At 40.2% G+C, this 19,054-nt stretch overlaps 2 protein-coding genes across 4 annotated transcripts in view; one reads left to right on the top strand and one right to left on the bottom strand.

The window, feature by feature from the left end:
- slc66a2 (solute carrier family 66 member 2) overlaps positions 1 to 9,140 on the top strand; it is a 36,405-nt gene extending 27,265 nt beyond the window's left edge. For all 3 annotated transcript variants that reach the window (XM_079368709.1, XM_079368710.1, XM_079368708.1), the window contains one exon: positions 5,448 to 9,140. In XM_079368709.1, the coding sequence (XP_079224835.1) occupies positions 5,448 to 5,658 (211 nt within the window). In that variant the 3' untranslated portion in view covers positions 5,659 to 9,140. The remainder of the gene's footprint in view (positions 1 to 5,447) is intronic.
- A 3,663-nt stretch (positions 9,141 to 12,803) lies between these two features.
- The window catches only part of kcng2 (potassium voltage-gated channel, subfamily G, member 2), a 30,989-nt gene continuing 24,738 nt past the window's right edge, over positions 12,804 to 19,054 (bottom strand). Inside the window, exon 3 of the mRNA XM_079368698.1 lies at positions 12,804 to 16,052. Coding sequence (XP_079224824.1) covers positions 15,225 to 16,052 — 828 coding nt within the window. The 3' untranslated portion in view covers positions 12,804 to 15,224. The remainder of the gene's footprint in view (positions 16,053 to 19,054) is intronic.

Genomic DNA, 19,054 nt, shown 5'->3' with positions numbered 1-19,054 from the left:
CTCAGCTAGTGCTACTGTAAATACTTAAAGACGGTTGTGTTTTTTTATGGGGGACATCATGTGAGATGAAAAAGTGTCTTGATAAAATGTGCTGGGAGTGTTTCGGTGTTAATGGACTTCAGGCTGCTGCTATAATTAGATAGACCAGAACCTGGAGAGGAGCTGGAAGAACATGCTGATACTGACCAGCCTGCCATAAAACAAATACAATAAAACACAGACAGACAAACACAAAACACGCCGAAGGGACGTCCACACAGCCAACTGCAGCCTTATAAGGAGTGTGGTCTTGAGCTGAATCCCAGTATGCGAGATAAAAAGGCCACAGCCATATTTAGCTTGCAGGGTGCTGTCCACACACACACACACACACACACACACACACACAGCCACACACACACAGAGCCACGTGCAGGCATGGATCTGTATTGACTTGGCCGTCACCCCTGTGGCGGATTGCATGGTGTTTTGGTGTTTAGCATGGCTGCAGAACAGAGCAGCTCCGGCCCCCTGCAGCGGATCACCACAGCTGGGGAACCTTAAGATCACCCCCCCCCCCCCCCCCACCACCACCACCACCACCATCGGCTCTCATCACTCAGAGAGCTTTCTGAAAATGAATCAATTTGTTTCAATTCTTCCAGGGTGAAAATCCTCATGTCCTGGATCCTTTTCTTCCACATAGGGATAGCGCTGCATGTTTTGCTATCCTCGAGAAATTTAGCAAACGCTACACATAATATTAAGGATGAGGACCATAAAGACGTGACAATGTGGTATTTACTCTTAAATTCTTAAATCATATTGAACTGAAATTGTTCAACCAGAGTGCTTCATTGACTAAATGATTTTGAAATAACAGACCGGACCCTCCACCAAATAAAAACGTTTTGTCATGTGGTTTTAGCTAGGAGCAAATCGACTAGTTTCAGACAGAAGATGAACTCGGGTGCTGACAGTATGGGATATATTTAAAGAGTTGAGCTGTGACTCACGCAAAGACACCCTCGTAGACTCCAAGGATAAAAATATAAAACTGGAAAAGAGCGTAATAGTTCCCCTTTAAAGCATTTTGATAAGTGTATGAAAATTCAGTTCAGGTCTGTTTGTTTTGATTTGTTTTTAGAGAAGGTGGGCAGTTTTTTTACAAAAACTATCTAATTCTGTTAATATTTACTTAATTTAAAATTAACATTACCCTATATTTTCTATATGTGTTGGTCAGGAAGGATCGCCATTATCCAGATCCATTAAAGGTTTCGTCCAGATACATTACATCCAAAAAGATCCTCAAATTGCTTCTAAAATTCCACCTGTTTCCAATTTTAACTATATTTTCTGTACTAATTGATGTATTCTGACATTCAGGTTGACACCTAATTTGACCAATTAGGACCTTTTATTCACTGCTCTGAGGTTTCAATTCTTCAGTTCCCTCTCCTCCACAGCCAGCATCAAACATGATACAGAAGTGTCAGTTTTAAAAAAGGGGGGGCAACAGCTCGGCTTGTCTTCGCTCTTCTCGGAGAGTCAGTAAGTAACGAGGTCAGCAGATTTGAGTTGGAGAAAATGAATTTGAGTAATAAAAATGACATTATCAAACTAAATATATCCAAAGTTAAAGGTTTCGATCCACTTTAAAAATGTATTTGAAAGAATGAACGCTGATCGATTCTCAGCAAAATGTGTTTGTTCCCTGCTCTGCACATTACTTCACCAGCGTAATGTCACGCCGTCACCATGGGCTTCACTTTTACTGATGTTTCTAATAAACTTAAAAGAAGCCTGCAACTGGTTTGCCAGAAAATTAATGCACTTTCATTAATACATTCAAAAAAAAAAAAATCGAACCCTCGATCTTCCGGTTCAGAGACAACATCCAACTGAGCCACAGACGCTTTTCGTGGCGTGACAAGAAAAAAAACTTCCTTTAACTGTCTGCAATCTTCAGCAGACCCGGACGGAACAGGCACTGGACTTGAAAATGGGATGAGGGAGATGGGATAAGATGCCATCCCTTTTAGATTTACACATTTTGGATAAACTAACAGATGAAAAAAAAAATCTTCATTTTAACATCAATCAAAATCTATTTTCTATTCAAATCAATTCAAATGCAAAGCCACTTCAGCTCTCCAATTCATGTGCAGGCGGCCCATAATTAGAGATAGTCTGGTCCACGACAGGTCTACTTAAGTGCTGTTTCAGCCCACAGCTCAGCATGCTTTCCCTATGCCGGCCTTTTTCTATGTGTGAGAGAAGTTGACAAATAGATAGTCAGACATGCTCACGTCTTGTTGCCAAGCCGCCTCATGTTTCCTCTTATTAGGAAACCAGCGGAGGAACTGATCAAACATGATTCCTGCCCCTCTCATTAATACCTGCTGGTACACATTGTCACAGTGGACTGCAGCAGCGGAAGGAAAGAGGGAGGCAGTGTGAACTCAAGCTCTCTTCTCTCGCAGAGCTAACAAGCTTCTTACTGAGAAAGAAAATTGTATTTTTTTTCTCTCCCCCACCACCCCTGCCTACCCTCCTCAATAACAGGTATAGAAAGGCGAAGGCTACTTAGAAGGAGGTGGTGGGAAGATAAATGGACAAGGAGAAAGAGAGAAGTGCTGCAAGAGAGTGGGCTTAAGAAAAATAAAGAAAACGAATAGGAGAGGAGACGCAGGAAGGGGCATTTTGAGATGTGCAGGCAAAGTGGCTGCAAGAAAGTAAGCAAAAGCGAGTATGTGGAAAAATAGCAAGGTTCGCACAAATTGGCCTCACAAATGAAAAACGCCTAAGGTGAGGCTTGAAGCATGAATAATGTAGGAGGAGATTTGGCAGCAAAGCTTTGACTAAAAGAAGGAGAGAGAGACGGACTAACTGAGCTCTGCTGGCGGGACAGATACTCGATTAGCTCTCGTCCGTCCTCCGTCTGACAGAAGAAGAGGCTGACAGAAAAGAAGAAGAATCTTAAAACACGGAAACAAATCCTGTTCGTCTGTTTGGTCATACTGCCACGTTTCATACCGCACTAAACAAAGTTCTGAGATGTTTAATTCACATGTTCAGGACGTGACAAATGAGACTAAAAGACAATACTTGACCCTCTGTCTCGATAAAACAGCTGTGATTTATCTTTCTCACATCAATGAGTAAAACCATTTCACACATATTGGATGGTTTGACCTGCCTGAAAAGCATGCAACATACAAAGATGGGTTTTGATCACTAAAATGTAAATTCATGGAATTCATTTTCAGGGGTCAGTTCACTCAAAGGCAAAAGGCAGAATTGTTGAACATCACCATTTACAGGCGAGTCGTGTGTCATTTATGTAGCTGAGCTAAGGATGTTGCATTCAGGGTTGTGGATGGAGGGTAGTATGTTTGAGTTTCTTGGTTCCGATCAAATAACTCATACAGAAACTCTTGCTGCCAATTTCCCACAGAGTTTGTACTCACTGTGTTCTGTCTGTTCCACGGGGTTTTACTCCGTCGGACGGCGTGCGCCCTGCCGGCTCTGTTTCTGGAGCGTGAGTGCAGCTGTACTCGCATGACAGGAGAACCACACGATCACGCGGGAATAAAGAGGACCAACCGGGCAAACAGCACGTAGCTTTGTTGTTCACTTGCTTCCTGTTTTTGACGTTATGTTGATAAAGTGGCCCGGGCTGACTTCCTGTCCAGCTCAATCTCCTCTCCGTCCAGCTTTGCAGCCAGCTCCGTACAAAACAGGCTGTCAGCGAATTTGAAACGCAGCAGAGCGTAGTGGCGCTGCTGGCCCGCTCCGGAGATGGACCGTGGCGCTCAATGTGGAAATGGGAGCATTGACGAGAGTGGCAGCGAACGGCACTGTCATTCTAGTGTTGGAAGAAATAAAAAAAAAAAACTGAAACTATCTTTCTTGGCTGAATATGACCTCTCTCAATTCACTTCACTTGAGGAGGTGACAAGAATACATCCTGAGCTGTTTATTCAAATAGTGCTGACCAACCGAACAACACGCTTGAATGAAAGGATTTCGAAAGGTCTCCATGTGGGTTTTTATTGTTGTAGGCAGGTTGCTTTAGGAGACACATCTCAAAAGTGCTGTGTGAACACAATGCATTTTAGACACAGTGCTGGCTCAGTCCTTTCTTTACCAGCGTTGCCTACACGTATCCCTGCCTCAAAAGTAGCACAAAAGTCTGGAAAAACTAAAGTGCACAGCTCACAAAAAGTGAGTTCTGCAGAAGTTGATAGATGTCTTCATGTCGTCATGAAGCATTGTGGAAAACATAAATAACCCGCAGCATTTCAAATGGGGCCTAAAGGGGTTTTGAAGGCGGGATGTCCCGGATTTTCTGCAACTTTTCTCCGTCTGTTTTTTTAAGAGTATGACTTGTGAATTATGGGGTGTGTTCTGATCCAGGGGCTTTGTTATGGTGTCTTCTGCTTTTATTAGGCCTCCTTTCTCACATCATCAGTACAGTTCACAGTTCCCCCATTACCACTCAAATCAAATCACAAAGGCCCTTTTCTTTACCAACACAGATTTTTTTTTTTTTTTTTTTTATTGTAATAAACCCCCTGGATCATCTCATGAGCATCTTATAAACAGCCAGTTTATTGTCTAAAGGGAGCATTGTTCTTGTTTGTTTGTTAGCAGCTTTTAAACAGGAGGCTGAGTTTTTGAAAAAAAACCTGTAACCAGAAAAAATATCATGATCCGAATATTGCACACTGTTATGTCAAATGCATTGTTCCCTTTTTAAAAAATAAAATAAAATAAATGTAGTTTCTAAAAAAGGAAAACATACAGAAACAGGCCAAAAGAATGAAGAGAAACAAAATACACAGTAAGAGCAGAACATGCTGCAACAAGCCAAAGCAAACAAATGAACAAAGGAAAGTTAAAACACAAACTCAAGGAAATGAATGCAAAAGGAAAACGCTTCATAACCAGTCAAGTCATTGGCCGACGTTCAGTCCTGACTGCTGAGAACTCACCTCTCATTAAAAGTGATAACGTGGATCCAAAGTGTCAGTTCTGAAGATGAGATAATGGGGCGGCAGTGCCTCAGTCTGTAAGGTTGAGTCTGTTTGAGTTTCGTTGGTTCAGGTTCCACTGTGGACCAAAGTATGTAGCTGGTGAGGTGCACGGGTCACTGTGTGAGTCCTGCAGATGTGCTCTTGAGGAAGGCACCGTACCCCCACCATCTTTGTGTAGCGGCCTCGCTCTGACGTCTCTCCATTAAAGCACTTGTCCACAGGTCATATTTGTGCATGTGTGTGATTCGGGGGCTATGTTTTTGAGAAGCATGTTTCTCATACGATTATTGAAAAGATGTATTTCTAAAATTTAATGACATGAACCAACTTCTACCAAACTCTTGTATCATCATAGTTGGTCTTTTATGAAGAGTTGGAGTTTAAATCCATTATTCATCCTTTCTCTTCTGTTTTTTCCCCTCACAGTATCAAGATGGTGCTGATGTGGACCAGTGGGGACACCTTTAAAACCGGCTACTTCCTGCTCACCCAGGCTCCCGTGCAGTTCTGGACATGTGGTCTGCTCCAGGTCGGTGTCGACTTCGCCATCCTGTTCCAGGTTTACTACTACAGTCGCTACCCACAGAAGCCAGTGTCCCACACTGTCTCCCACACCACCAGTGCCAAAGCCCTGTGAAAGCCTCTGCCAGCTCCCAGAGGACCTGTCAACACCCACAAACAGCAGTGAGGAAGCGCTTTCAGAGGCGCTGTGGACATGTATAAACACGCATGAGTACCGAAGCACCTTGATGTGACGCAGGCTGCTCACCCACTCCTCCAAGTATACATAAAGACACACGCACACGCATAAATAAGGCATGAACATACACAGACACTTTGTGGCGTTGGTGTCTGCAGCGATAACTTCAGAACATTTGTTACAAACAAATCTTTTTTTCCTTTTATTTATCCTACTGATTTCCCCTCGATGCAACAGAGAAGCTTGTGACTCAGAATGCAGACTTCCCGAAGAACATCTGTCAATCACCCTGTGCATGTGGAGAGCAACATGCACATACATGATAAATACAGTACGTGAACTGCAGATGTATGCAGTGAAATCTGCACTCAAGAAAATGTGGTAACTTTGGTAGTCCACTTTAACTGATGATTGTAGCATGGACCCTCTGCCTTAAATCACATGTACATTCAAACAGAGCTTGCTGCATTATCAGCAATATAGATGTATGATTCAATCAACACATTGTATTACACAACTCTTACTGAATGTACATTTTATTTAGTTTAAGGTGCTCTTTCCTTGCACAGTGGAAAGGTGCCGGTCAGCCTACCACTTGTTTTGACAGATGGTTGCTATGTGCTGTGACACACCGGCTCTGTCTTTTGGGACACTACAGGAATCGAGCTGGAAGAAACTAGAGGCAATCAGACTTTACCAAAAGAAGAGAAGACCCAAAGGCTCGCAAGACGCAGTTCATTGGCTCCAGGAAAACAATGGTCCTAAACAGAATGGATGATGTCAGCAAAGGGCTTCGGGAAGGATGCAGGGTTTGTTGAAATGCCAAGATTTTTGTACCCAGGTTGTTTATGACATTTTGTGTTTAATGTTGACCACTTTATAGACAGTAATGCTGTCAGGTTAATTCAGACTGAACACATGCAGTACTGCAGCTTCTTTTGTCGCCAACGCACTACGGCATTAAAACTCATTGACACGCCAAGTGGGCAAAAAAAAAAGTCAAACAAAGAGTGTGGAAATTAGAGCAAAATCAAACGTTTGGTTTCTTAACGCATTTCATCAAAGAAAGTTCCAGGGACAGGAGTGGCGATAGCCCTTCTCAGAGTGGGCACAGCTGTCATCACGTCTTTGATCATTCATACTGATCATTCAAATCTGTGAATTCACATTGCGTATCAGCATTGCAGAAACGCTACACAACTGGAGCTCCACATAGACAGACGTGCACGCACAGAGACTCACACCCTTCTCACCCCTGTAACACCTCTGTTACTACCTCCAAAGACGGTACATGGGGCGGATCACCACGTTGTCTTCCCATTACGCCCATTAGATTGAAGGCGAAAGGTCAGAGAGGAGTAAGTATCGCAGCTTAACATTAGTGTGTGAATGTACAAGAGAAAGACTTGAGTCTCTTCTGTCTTCTGAGAGACGTCGCAGTTGTGACATAGAATCTTTAGATTTGTACTTTGTTAATAAACTCTAGCTGTAGACATCATCTCATGCAAAAATTATATTTTCATCCAGTCGGAGCCTTAACTTGATAGTGCAAAAGAGATATTCATTCTTTTTCTTTAGCTCAACAAACAGCTCCTTCTTTCTTAATGTTGCGTTCAGACTGTGATGGCGTAAGAAGAGAAAATCCGACTATTTTTTTAATTTGGAGTAAATTAAAGGCAGGGTTGGTAATTTTCTCCAGATACTCTTTTTAAGATTGAGGTTAAAACTGTCTTTAAGTCCTGACAGTAATCAATGATTCATGTGAAAAAGAAACTCTGTCATCTGTATCAGCTGTAAACACGTAAAAAATATCGACCAATGTCTGCACTCAGTACACGTTTTATGAACCAATCATGCCTCCCTGTCTCCCTGTTCGCTCTCTATCCCATGAACGCACAAGCCCACACTCAAACCATGAGCTGAAATCTGCTTCTGGACCAATGGCGCTAGTGCATTGAAGTGAGGGGTGTGGCTTTTGAGAGCACAGAGGGGAGGGAGTGGGTGAAAATGGAGCACTCTCCTACCGACCTACCTTGCCTTTAAGATGACAGACATCATTGCTGGACTTGTTTACTCAACAGTAAACTAGTGAGATGTTGTGACTTGTGTAGTGGGTTGTCTGAACAAATGTTGGAATTTATAAAGATATATTTGCCAGCTATGATTATTCTGAAGCTATTTTGCCACCAGTTTGTTAACACTTTGTTTTTCATTTTCCTACTTAAGCCCTATAGCACCGAACGTGTCATGAAACCTGGTAGAAACGAGCCCAGTGAGGAAATTGGATGTTTGTGAGTTCCTATGGCAATATGGTTCAGTGGCGCCCCCTAAAAAAAAATCTCAAATTCAGCCCCAACAGAATATTTATCCTCGATGTTGGGCATTTTTTTATTTAAAAAAAGGCCCTTGGTCCCATATTGTAAACCAAACAGAATACCATGTATAATACTCAAAAGGGCGTGGCCATGGCAGTTCTCTTACGTTGATGTCTTGCTATTAAACTGTGTCATGGTGTCACGCTGTCATAGTGCCACCTACTGGTAAGACAAAATTAGCCTGACGAGATTTGGCTCAGTTGGTTCAGGTTGTGTCCAAAACAAATGACAATTCACAATCTTTCGAACTGTTCTGTGTCTGACAATGACAGAACAGCACCTTGCATGTGTGCAGAGGTGAGAGGGCCTGTTCAGTGTAGCTTGCAGCCATAGTGTTTATTATTTTTCTGATCTTTTTAAAAGGGTCTGTTTGCTTAGAGGAGAAGACCTGTTAAGGTTGATTAAAATCTTTACTCTGGAATCTGAAGATTCCGAGTCAGGACGTCATGTAAACAATAAAGACCTCAGGGTTATGACCAGTTATCTCATACTGGTTTTCCTCACTGAAACAGCTGAGCATACTCAGCAAAATCTCATCTTCATTTCCCATCGTAGAGACTTTGCCAGTTTATTATTGATATGGAAAATCCAATAACATCCAGTAAAATGTCTACTAGTGACTTCACATCATGTAGTGCTTCTGCTTTCTGCAGGTTGCACTCATTACCATAATGTCATAAGAAAATGAATTTCCTGTGCAGAGAGCAGAAGCGGCCAAATGGCACAGTGAAGATATTCTTTTATTGTTGTTTTTGTAATTCTTTCTTTGGGGAGAGGAGAAACGCCGAACCAGGAGGTGTACAACTGTCATCCCATTCACTGAACTGTGTACCAGAGCAGACCTGATTCTGTCCTCCTCTTTTTTTATCTTCAAGAAATGGAAACTTCCTTTTCTTTCCTGTGGGACATGGCAGGGGTTGTCATGATTTTTTTTTTCTTTCCATGCTCTTAAAAATACAAAAAAAAAAAAAAGAAAAGAGGATGTGAAGGACTGACTTGTATGTTTTTCTTGTGTTTACACCTGCTTAGTCACCTCATTTTTTTTTTTTTAAATAATGCCAGTATAAGAAAGTATGTTATAAATTAAGGGTGAGGGTGACCGTGTTATATGGACAATGTGTGAGGATCATGGTTTACTCGACTGGATCAAAATGACCTCAGAGTTACACCTTATTTACTGTTTCATTCCATGGTACTGATTGTTGTTTGACTTTGTATTTTGTATCCTTTTGTTTCATACATTGTATCATGTTGATGTCTTTTTCCATTGAAACTGCCAAGTTTAGCATTTCGTATCTATGAAACCCACTGCGTTAATGTACCAGAACATTATTCTCTGTATTTTTATTCAGTTATAATTTTATGTCAACATCCGTTAGCTTGTAGTCCATTTTTCTATGAAGCTGCCAAACATTTCATTTTATTTTCACTTGAGACTGTTTTGACTCACAGTATGGGTGAGAATATGACGTGGCATCATCTCCCAATAAACGGGTCATGGAGAAACTCCTGCGTCATGTTCTGTTTGATGGAAATGTTTTTCAGACGTCTAACGTTGCTCCAAACTGCAGTTCATCTCTGACAGACGTCAAAGGAAGAATGAGACCACCAGATGCTTTGAGTATATCTAAATAAGAAGCACATGTGTTGGGCTTTCCAGTTAAGCTCTCCACAGGTACAAAGAGGAGGCAGCCCACAGATAGTACATTTTCAAGATAAATAGGTTAAAAAAAAACAGTTTCAAACTGCTTAACCTTTCACGCCGAGTCCATGACTTCTATTGGTAAAGTTTTAATTACTTTGTGATTAGTTTTTTAATTGTATTGATCTGACTTTAGATACAGTACGTGTTTAAATACCAATTAGAAAATCACAGCAAATACAGAAAGACATCCGAGAACACGACTGGCCAAACAGTTATCACAAAGGCATTTTATCACGACCTTCAAAATAAAGTCCCTGCTAAGTACCTTAGCAACACAAGTGAATGTGAGGGAGCCTCCTAGTGTGATAGATACAGTCTAATTATGGGTACTGGCTTATACAGATCTCTTAGTTTGTTGTACTGTGCAGGTATCAGTTGGTTTTAAATATTTAGACTTGAGTATTTTTTCTGTTAATTAATGAAATTAAAATGGTGAAAAACTAAAAGGTTTTCCCTTTTAGTTTATGAGGTTTTTTTCACCACGACACCATACCTTACAAACATCCAACACCTAGTCAAAAAATAAATAAACATCAGTGTGCCATGTTGTGTGTTGTTAATGTTAAAAACTCACCTACAGTTGGCTCAAAGAGTCAAATGAATTTAAGAATCAGGACATGTTTGGATAATATAAGGTTTTCATCAAATTAGAAATTTGGCTGCTGTCGCTGGAAAGAATAAACATTTCCAAATCCATTTAAGAGAATAAAAAGGTTTTAACATCATTCTTATCTCTGATGGACTTTTCCAGCATTCACTACCAGCAACAACACAGTGAAGAAATTCTACACAGTATACTATATATAGCTGTGAACCAGACTGTTTTTACATATCTCCACAGCTGGTGTTATCTTGAGTTATTGTGATTTTCCTTTTGCTTTTTTTGTTTTTTAAAAGGTTAAAAGTATAAACCACCCTCCCACCTTTTTAGGAAGACTTTACCTGAGTCAGAATTCTTTTAGTCTATTTAAATTTGGTCGTTGAAAACTAATCGTTGGCCATAATTCTTTTATTTCCAGAAGGAAAAAACTTGCATTTTCACTGTGCCTGGAAACTGCAAACCCAAATTACTAAGTGGACGATTTTTAGATTTTTACTAAAATCAACTTAAAGAAATAATTTTTAAAAAATGTACAAGTGGCAGGACATTGACTACATGTTGATTCTGTTTTTGGAACCCACCTGAGACAGCATATTTAAAATAATTGTTACAACTTTTTTTTAAGAATATGGAAGAGATGGATGGTCTGGTAAGTACCCCTGATCCTCGCATCTCCTCTGTGTCCTTTCAAAATTTCAAGAGACCTTCCAGGTGACGAGCGAAATGACATAACGTTCTGAGGAGGGTTACACAAAATGGAAAAACACATCATTCAATCAACACATTTCACACAGTCTTTCCACCAAAACAAAATAATTTACTGCTCACCGAGTCATTTTCTGGTCACTTCTAGCATTTGTTTTGGGACTGGTAAAAGTGTTCTGACAATAGTAAATTTGTCCCAGCACTCGTATAAATGTTTACATTTTGCACATTTGTTTTCTCAAATAATCATGTTTTTTTTCTTTATAAAAGTTTTTTTTTATTTTGTTTTATAAAATGAAAAATCCATCAATTTTCTTCTGCTTTTCAGAAGTCAGGTTGCAGTTACAACAAGCACATTAACGTTACGTCAATTTCTCCCTTGAGAATTTCAAGGTGTTCCCATATCAGACGGAGGAATTTGAAAAAGTTTTAACGTTTTTTGAATTTATTGAAATTGAATTGAAACTGGGGGGGTTTTTTGTCAGTACCCTCAGCTCATGACCGTGGTGAGACTTGGAATGAAGATCAATCAGTGAAGAGTCCCTTTCCTCAAAATCTAGAAATGATTTACAAAATGTCAAGCTTTGTTAAAGTGTCTCACACTGTCATTTTGTTTTTCACTTCCCAGCCATAATATTCAAAAGCCTATATGGGTCTAATGGCTTACCTTTGTGATCGTACTGGCTATTGGTCAAATGGAAAACTGTAACAGTTACAATTGGAAACATTTTTAGTATTCTATGTAATGTCCGCTTAAGTTTTAATGATAACATGGACGCCAGATTTAAGTCAGATAAGTCAGATAACCTGCACTGTAAACTCACTCACCTGCCTGCATCCACCCGTCAGTGGATCACCAACTCCCTGACTGACAGGAGGCAGCAGGTGAGGCTGGGGAGCGTCACATCCAGCACCTGGACAATCAGCACTGGCACCCCCCAGGGGTGTGTTCTCTTCCCACTGCTCTTCTCCCTCTAGTCTACACCAATGACTTCACCTCAGGGGACCCTTCTGTGAAACTCTTGAAGTTCTGATTCAGATACAGGCTAAAGTTAGTATCAGCTCAGGTGGCTGTCTCAGAAGAATCCATTTTTATACAAATTACTTTAGAGAATTTGCTGTTTTACCTCACACTAGTGTTTTATTTCAGAGAGGAAACCTTGTTAAGGATTGTCTATAACAACACTTTTTACTGCTTGATGTGTACACATGCAACAGTTGGCTAATAGCTTAGTACTTACTAACCTACACTGGAGATCTGAAATCAGATTCTGAGGTATCCGGCTGCAAACCTTCAAAATGTTATCTCATTGACTTTGTTTTCACACAAAGATTTTATAACATACTCGATTTCATCTTTAACCAACTGCTTGAGCGCAGATGAAGGTCCAGGATCTATTTTTTTCCCCCATGGCTTGACTTTGCAGCACCAACTGTGTGAGCATGAATGTTCATCAAACAGGCTGTTTACTCTGAGCTGAGCACTTCATAGAAGCACTGTCACCATCTATGACATTCATAGTGCATGAGCCAACTTCACTCCTGGAAACAGAACTCATTTATTATTGACAAAGGGTTTGGAGAAAACATGAACAAAGCCGCAGACAGACCAATTTAGGACGTCCTAAGTGCAGCACAGTCTTCAAACTTCAGAGCGCCCCTGTAAGTTATTAAATCAAAGCTTCATCACATGGGACAGTGTTCATTATCATCTTTATTTCATGGATTCATGATGCAAAGCACAAATCCAATAAAACAGGGTTTATATTCTGTGATGTCTAATTGTCTCATTCCCTTCTCAGCAAAACAACAGTTTTACTTTTAAATTGTTTTATTGTTGATATAATAGTGTCTGTGTTATGTTCTCATGCTTAATGATTCAGTTAATCCAGTGACTGTGATTCAGAGTTGGTAGGCTTAACATTAACTTCTGGCATATTAAAAAATATCTAAACCTTATTTGCACTCTAAAGCACTTTGCTGTGATGAGATCTGACTTGACAACAATTTGAGGAAATGTTTTTTTAATGTGTTACTTCAAAGCACAAGGCACTCAAGTCAAAAGAAAAAAGGGGCTGTATTTCCAATAATATGAGGAAACCCTTTAAGTTCTGAAACATATTTGCAGTTTCCAAAATGGTTTAAGACTGGTGAAAGTAAGGTTGGTGTTTTGCATTACCTGGATGTGGATGTGAAATGTATGACATACATTTTCTCTTTCAAAAGAATCAAATGATGTTTGCTCCTCTGACTGGTAAAATATATGACACAGGAATCTGCACAAACTCCATCTCTCCGACACATGAAGGCAAAGTCATTGCAAACCAAAAAATACTGAAAATACTTCTAGTTTTAGGTGGTTATCTAATATTGGAACACATTGAGTCTCATGCATGAATCTTGCACACAGATTTGAACACTAATTGACTATTACAAAAGTTTTAAAGGAGCAATATGTTACTCTGACTCCTGGATGTCAACTGGTACCCAAATTCAAAACACTGCAGCGAGCCGACCTACCCTGCCCCCTTGCACATCAGTTGCCAGGTTTCGGACAGAGAAGCTTCAGTGTTTAGCCAGAACTGCAACTTTTCTGCATGCCAACCACTCTCCTTTTCTTAAAAGCATCTCCTAAATGTATCCTAGTTTTATCACATTTTTCGTCGAGGAGCTTATTGAAATAACGGCAAGGCTTTTAAGGTCAGTTTCTTTAATGTCTGATGATAAACTAAGATCATGTTGTAAATTAATTCAGTAGATATCTTACATATTGGTCCTTTGTATCAATAATCAACATATACACTGGACCTTCCAGAGAGAGTGACTTAACATCACACTAAATTACATTTCCTCTACTGCTCAGCAGGCCAAGAGAAAAAGGGGATTTAATGCTATTACTATATGATAGTCATGTAATTATTGTACCGTTATTGGAACAAAAGAGTGCAGTGACACGGCCCCATCTGTAAATCCAAATCCTTAACCAACATAATAAACAAATCATTCTATCAACATCAAATAATATGTGATAAACAGAATCACTGAATTTTTATGAGCGTGCTGCTGGAAGTTGGCAGCTTAGTCATAGTGTTAAAATTCAAACATTTTCACAAGTATGCTAATTACCTTTCAGCATTAGCGCATTTTAATTAATCCACCATTGCTCAGTGGTGAAGTGTAATATTTTTATAATTACAGCCAATGTCTAAGATTAACTTACTGATGTCAGGGGCTTGTTGGTCTTTGGATCGGACATAGAAGTTGAGTGTGTTGCCTTTAAATTGTTTTATTGGTGTATTTCATTATGCAAATTGCCTCACACTTAAAGGTTAACCTCTATTCATCAACATACCATGGTTGGTAAGAACAGACTTGGCTGTCAGCTCGTGTTTCATGAATCCCCTGTAAGATTATTTTTCATTTTTATTGCTTTGTGCAAAAGAGGACAGCACGAAAAGAAAAAAAATCATTCATGCATAGGACCCATTGTGTGAGAGTTAAGTAAAACGTTTTACAAATTAATGCAAAAAGGACGTCTGTTTGAGGAATCAAACATAACTAAATCTTTTTAAAAAAGTATCTTCCCTTGATCATCCTAGGGTTACATGCATTGAGGCAAACGGAGATGATGCTGCATTTCACAAACAATAATACATGTATGGCATTTCACCTATTAACAGGCACTCTTCTAAAATGTAGCTACATTATAAAAAGGAACTCAGTGTGAGGACTAAACAACACTGTGTTGTGCATTTCTTTGCACATACTTTGCACTTACTCATCTCAACTCTGAACCCCAGTCAATGAGAGTACAGTAGTTACTTACTTTGTCTCGTTTGAAATCAGTTGTATAATTACAAAGAGCTTACAGTGACTTGTGTTTTCGAGTCAAATATGTGGAGGAAAAAAAAAAGACCTCTGCAACTCCTCTGTTAAACTAAATAAATTCAGACACACTCTGGTGCACAGTCGCTTTACATGATCAAAGCAGCGAAGTCAAGCTCCAGAGAGAGATATCTCCTCCCTGCTCACAATCCTGCTGCTTGTCAACTTTGAAGTCCTGGTGCTGAGTGTCACAGCCTCCCAGGCTGTTGCTTGACAAAGACAGACAGATCAACTATGTTCGTGTGGATGCCCTTAATTCAGCAGCTCTCTGTGCAGCCATGGCCTTCCTCCTCTGCAAGGTTGAGGCTGTGGCTTCTGTGATGCCATGGTAGCTGTCGGTCTCCTGAGAGTCTTCGCTGTTCTGGGACTTGGTGCTGTCCTGCGAGTCCAGCTTCTGCCTCATGGCCCGGTTCTGTTCCTCCTTTAGCTCCAAATAAGAACGGGAGAATGTGTGAAAGATGGAGGTGACGGGGAAGGCCATGAGGAGAATGCCGCTTAGGATGCTGCTGAGTGCCACCACCTGACCAGGGATGCTTCGCGGCACCATATCTCCATATCCCACTGTCGTCATGGAGATAACAGCCCACCAGTAGCTACCAGGGATGCTTGTGAACTCCTGCTTGGCACCCAACTCACTCTCTGCTAGAAACACCAGTGGGGAGAAAAGAGCCATGGCCACACAAAGGAACAGCAGCAACAGGCCAAACTCACGCGTACACCTCCTCACTGTCAAACCGAGTGTCTGCAGGCCTAAGGAATGACGAGCCAACCTCATGACGTAAAAGATCCGGAGAGCTCGCAGGACTCGTAGGACTAACCCCACCTTCTCCAGGTAGTTGTTCCCTGAGCTCGTAGGTTTCTCTCCCACTGACAGAGAGTCCACAATGAGGGTGATGTAGTAGGGAAGGATGGCCACCACGTCGATGACGTTTAGAGGTGTGCGCAAGAACATGCACTTGCTCTGTGTCTGAATGAAGCGCAGAAGGAACTCCAGCGAAAACCAGGCAACACACACTGTCTCCAGCACAAAGATGTTGTAGCACCTCTGAGAGCACTCACCCTGCAGGAAAGAGAGGACACAAAGACAGACATCAAGGTTTGTGATACAGAAACAACAGACTCTGGAACTGAGCCAGATAAAAGCTGACCGAAAGATACAGGATGAAACGTCGTAATTAAGAATGTATTTCAAAGTCAGAGTTGTAGAGTTTTATACTGCACGTTTGATCTCACAGCAAAAAGGTTGCTTTGTTCTTTGATAGAACACAACACCCCAGAAGATGCTGAAAGATTCAGTAAGTGTAAAACTAAGGCTTTGATTATTGTCTGACTTGCCATCAAACCTTGATTGATCAAAAGGTGAAAGAAGCGAACATAAACAGGCGAGTTTCACTGTTGTACCTGAATAAGTTAAGTGTTTGTATTTTTTTTAATTAGCTTTTGTCATTGAATCATGTTTTGAATAAATCATGCATGACATCTATGACTGTTTATCTGACATGCATCTACTTGAACTTATCTCATCATATTGGTCCCTGAGCTTGATCTTGACCACCCGAGGATGAAAAATGAGCAGCAGGGATTCAATTATGTTTTTGTGTGCGTGTGTGTGTGTGTGTGTGTGTGTGTGTGTGTGTGTGTGTGTGTGTGTGTGTGTGTGTGTGTGTGTGGAAGAAGACTAGGAAAGCTTTCTACAAGCTCACATCCATATACCATTAGTTTTTAATAATGTATTAGGGGGGCATACCAATGATGTGTGAATTTTGATTGGTGTCTTGATATTTTTAGTTAGTTTGATTGTGTGGTTTTGTTTGGACAGTCTGCTCTGCATGTGTCCTTTTATAAGGGGTTTACCTTGTTAATTGTCACATTGGTGTTTCACATTATGGAAAAACTAAATGATAACAGTCAATTTGTGGATCTTTTTTACAGCCACCACAGCTGAAATGTTCTATCCTTTTATGAAAATCATTTTTCTCATGACTGCGGGAATAAGGTTCATAAATATTTTAAAATATAATTATAAGAGATTACACGGTTATTGTGTCAAAGTCACCCTTGGGGGAAACAGAAAAGTCTGCTCATTTTTTCTGCATCCACTTTAAGTGTTATATTAATGAACAAAACATAATCTTTCCTCTGTCGGTGTCAGTTAATTATGTGCAGATTGATTATAGCATGTGGATATATGGAGAGCTCAAGCAATGATGAAAACTTTATTTACACCGTTTTTAAAGCTTTTTAGTCTCTCCTCTCAGGAGAGCCATGTAATACTGTGAAAGACAGATCTAAAAGGTTTCGCACTTCTCTGAAGTCGTTTGTCATGTTCAGTGGCTCAGATGTTCATAACCACAAATTTGAGATTGGGTAGAAACTTTTTATGATATTTTGGAGACTACAGTCATGACATCTACATATTCCTTAGGTTGAAGAGTTATCTCCAGGTGTTAATGTGCAAAATTATGAATCTAGAAGCAAGCCCCTCTCCCTTAGCATTTGCCTATTCAACAGATCCGCTCCATAGAGACATCATTAACTCCCTTCGCAGAAAAAAAAACGTATTTTCAGATTGTGCCTCATGCATTTTTCAGAGAATACATTTAGTTTTGCACATAGCCATGTTCGTGCCCTTGAGACATCAAACCGCTAAACCCATCAAGAACCGTGTATCACTTATCTGCAAAGCTGGAGGAGCAGCTTTTCACACAGCAGCACAGCAACGAAAGATGCAGCATGGCTGTCAAAACAGTACAGTAAAATAAGAGAAACAATCTTTAACATAGAGTTAATAATGCAACAATGATCAAAAGTAATACTGATGTATGACGCTCCAGTTAGTGTGTTATACTACTATATTAAATAGTGAAGTCATTGCTGTTATGGCAGAGTAAAACCTAACTTTTAATGAGAAAACGTCCGGAGTGCCTGGATGGAAGCTTGACGATACACCTAAAAGCCGAGGTCATTCCTACAACAGAATTTGGAAAATTTTTGGAAAATTGACCAAAAAACCCCCTTCGCACATGTATCTCTTTAGACAGGTGCATAGGAAAGCAATGTATCCATCGGAAACTTACAGGTCAACTCCCACACACAGTCTAACTGTCAAACAAACATTTATTGGTCGCGTCTCGGTGCCAGACCTTCATTAGACATTTTGTTAGTGCCCTTCAAGCTGAGGAGAACATACTGTACGTGTTGCATCACAAATAACAAACAAAGTAATAAACACAGGAAGTTTATATTATGCTTTTATAGTCTTCTGACAACTAAAAGTGCTTTTACATCACGTGTCACACCTACCAATTCACATACTGATGGCAGATGTAGATATATAGTAAGAAGGAACTAATCCCATTCATACGCCACTGACAAAGCAGCAGGAGGAATCTTGTCTTGCTACATTAGAAATGCAAAAGCAGCTGGGGTTCGAACCCTTGACCTTCCTGTCAAAAGACAACGACTCTAGCAAAGGAGCCACAACCACTGATGATGGTAATGTGCTGGGAATATTCTACATACATATACAAAATGCAATCAATTCAGATTGCATTTTGTACTGGATAAAAATGTAACCCCAAAATCTGTTTTTTTCTGTTTTAGTATAATGAGAGCATGGGAAAATGACTTTCTATAATTGAGCATCTCATGAGAGAAACTCCATTGGAAGAGTTCCACAGTTAAATAAACTAGACTGTAGGGAGTCTGTTCTCTGCCTCAGCACAGCTCCAGTCCCTGGCCAGCTGCTAACGAGCCATCAGTCTCCGTTTTGAAATGTGAAATGATAAAATAACTGTTGGGTTAAGTGCACATATTGTCATGGGGATTTTTAGCCAAATTGGAGGAGAAATGTATAAACAAAGAATATTTTCTGTTCAAATTCCCCTATTTCAAACGCCAAAAACCTTTGGATTGAATAAAGAGGCAACAGTGTTCGGTTGAATATTATTGTATTCACCAAAGTTACTTCTCTATCAGTTTAAAAAAAGATTGACATTTAAGTAAGTTGATCATATCTTCTGACACAGTATCTCTTGTTTCTCTCTCACTCATGATGGTATG

This window comes from Symphodus melops (genome assembly GCF_947650265.1).
Source record: "Symphodus melops genome assembly, chromosome: 18".
NCBI lineage: Eukaryota > Metazoa > Chordata > Actinopteri > Labriformes > Labridae > Symphodus > Symphodus melops.
The sequence above is the reverse complement of the archived record's forward strand: the minus strand, read 5'-3'. Positions and strand labels throughout refer to the sequence as shown.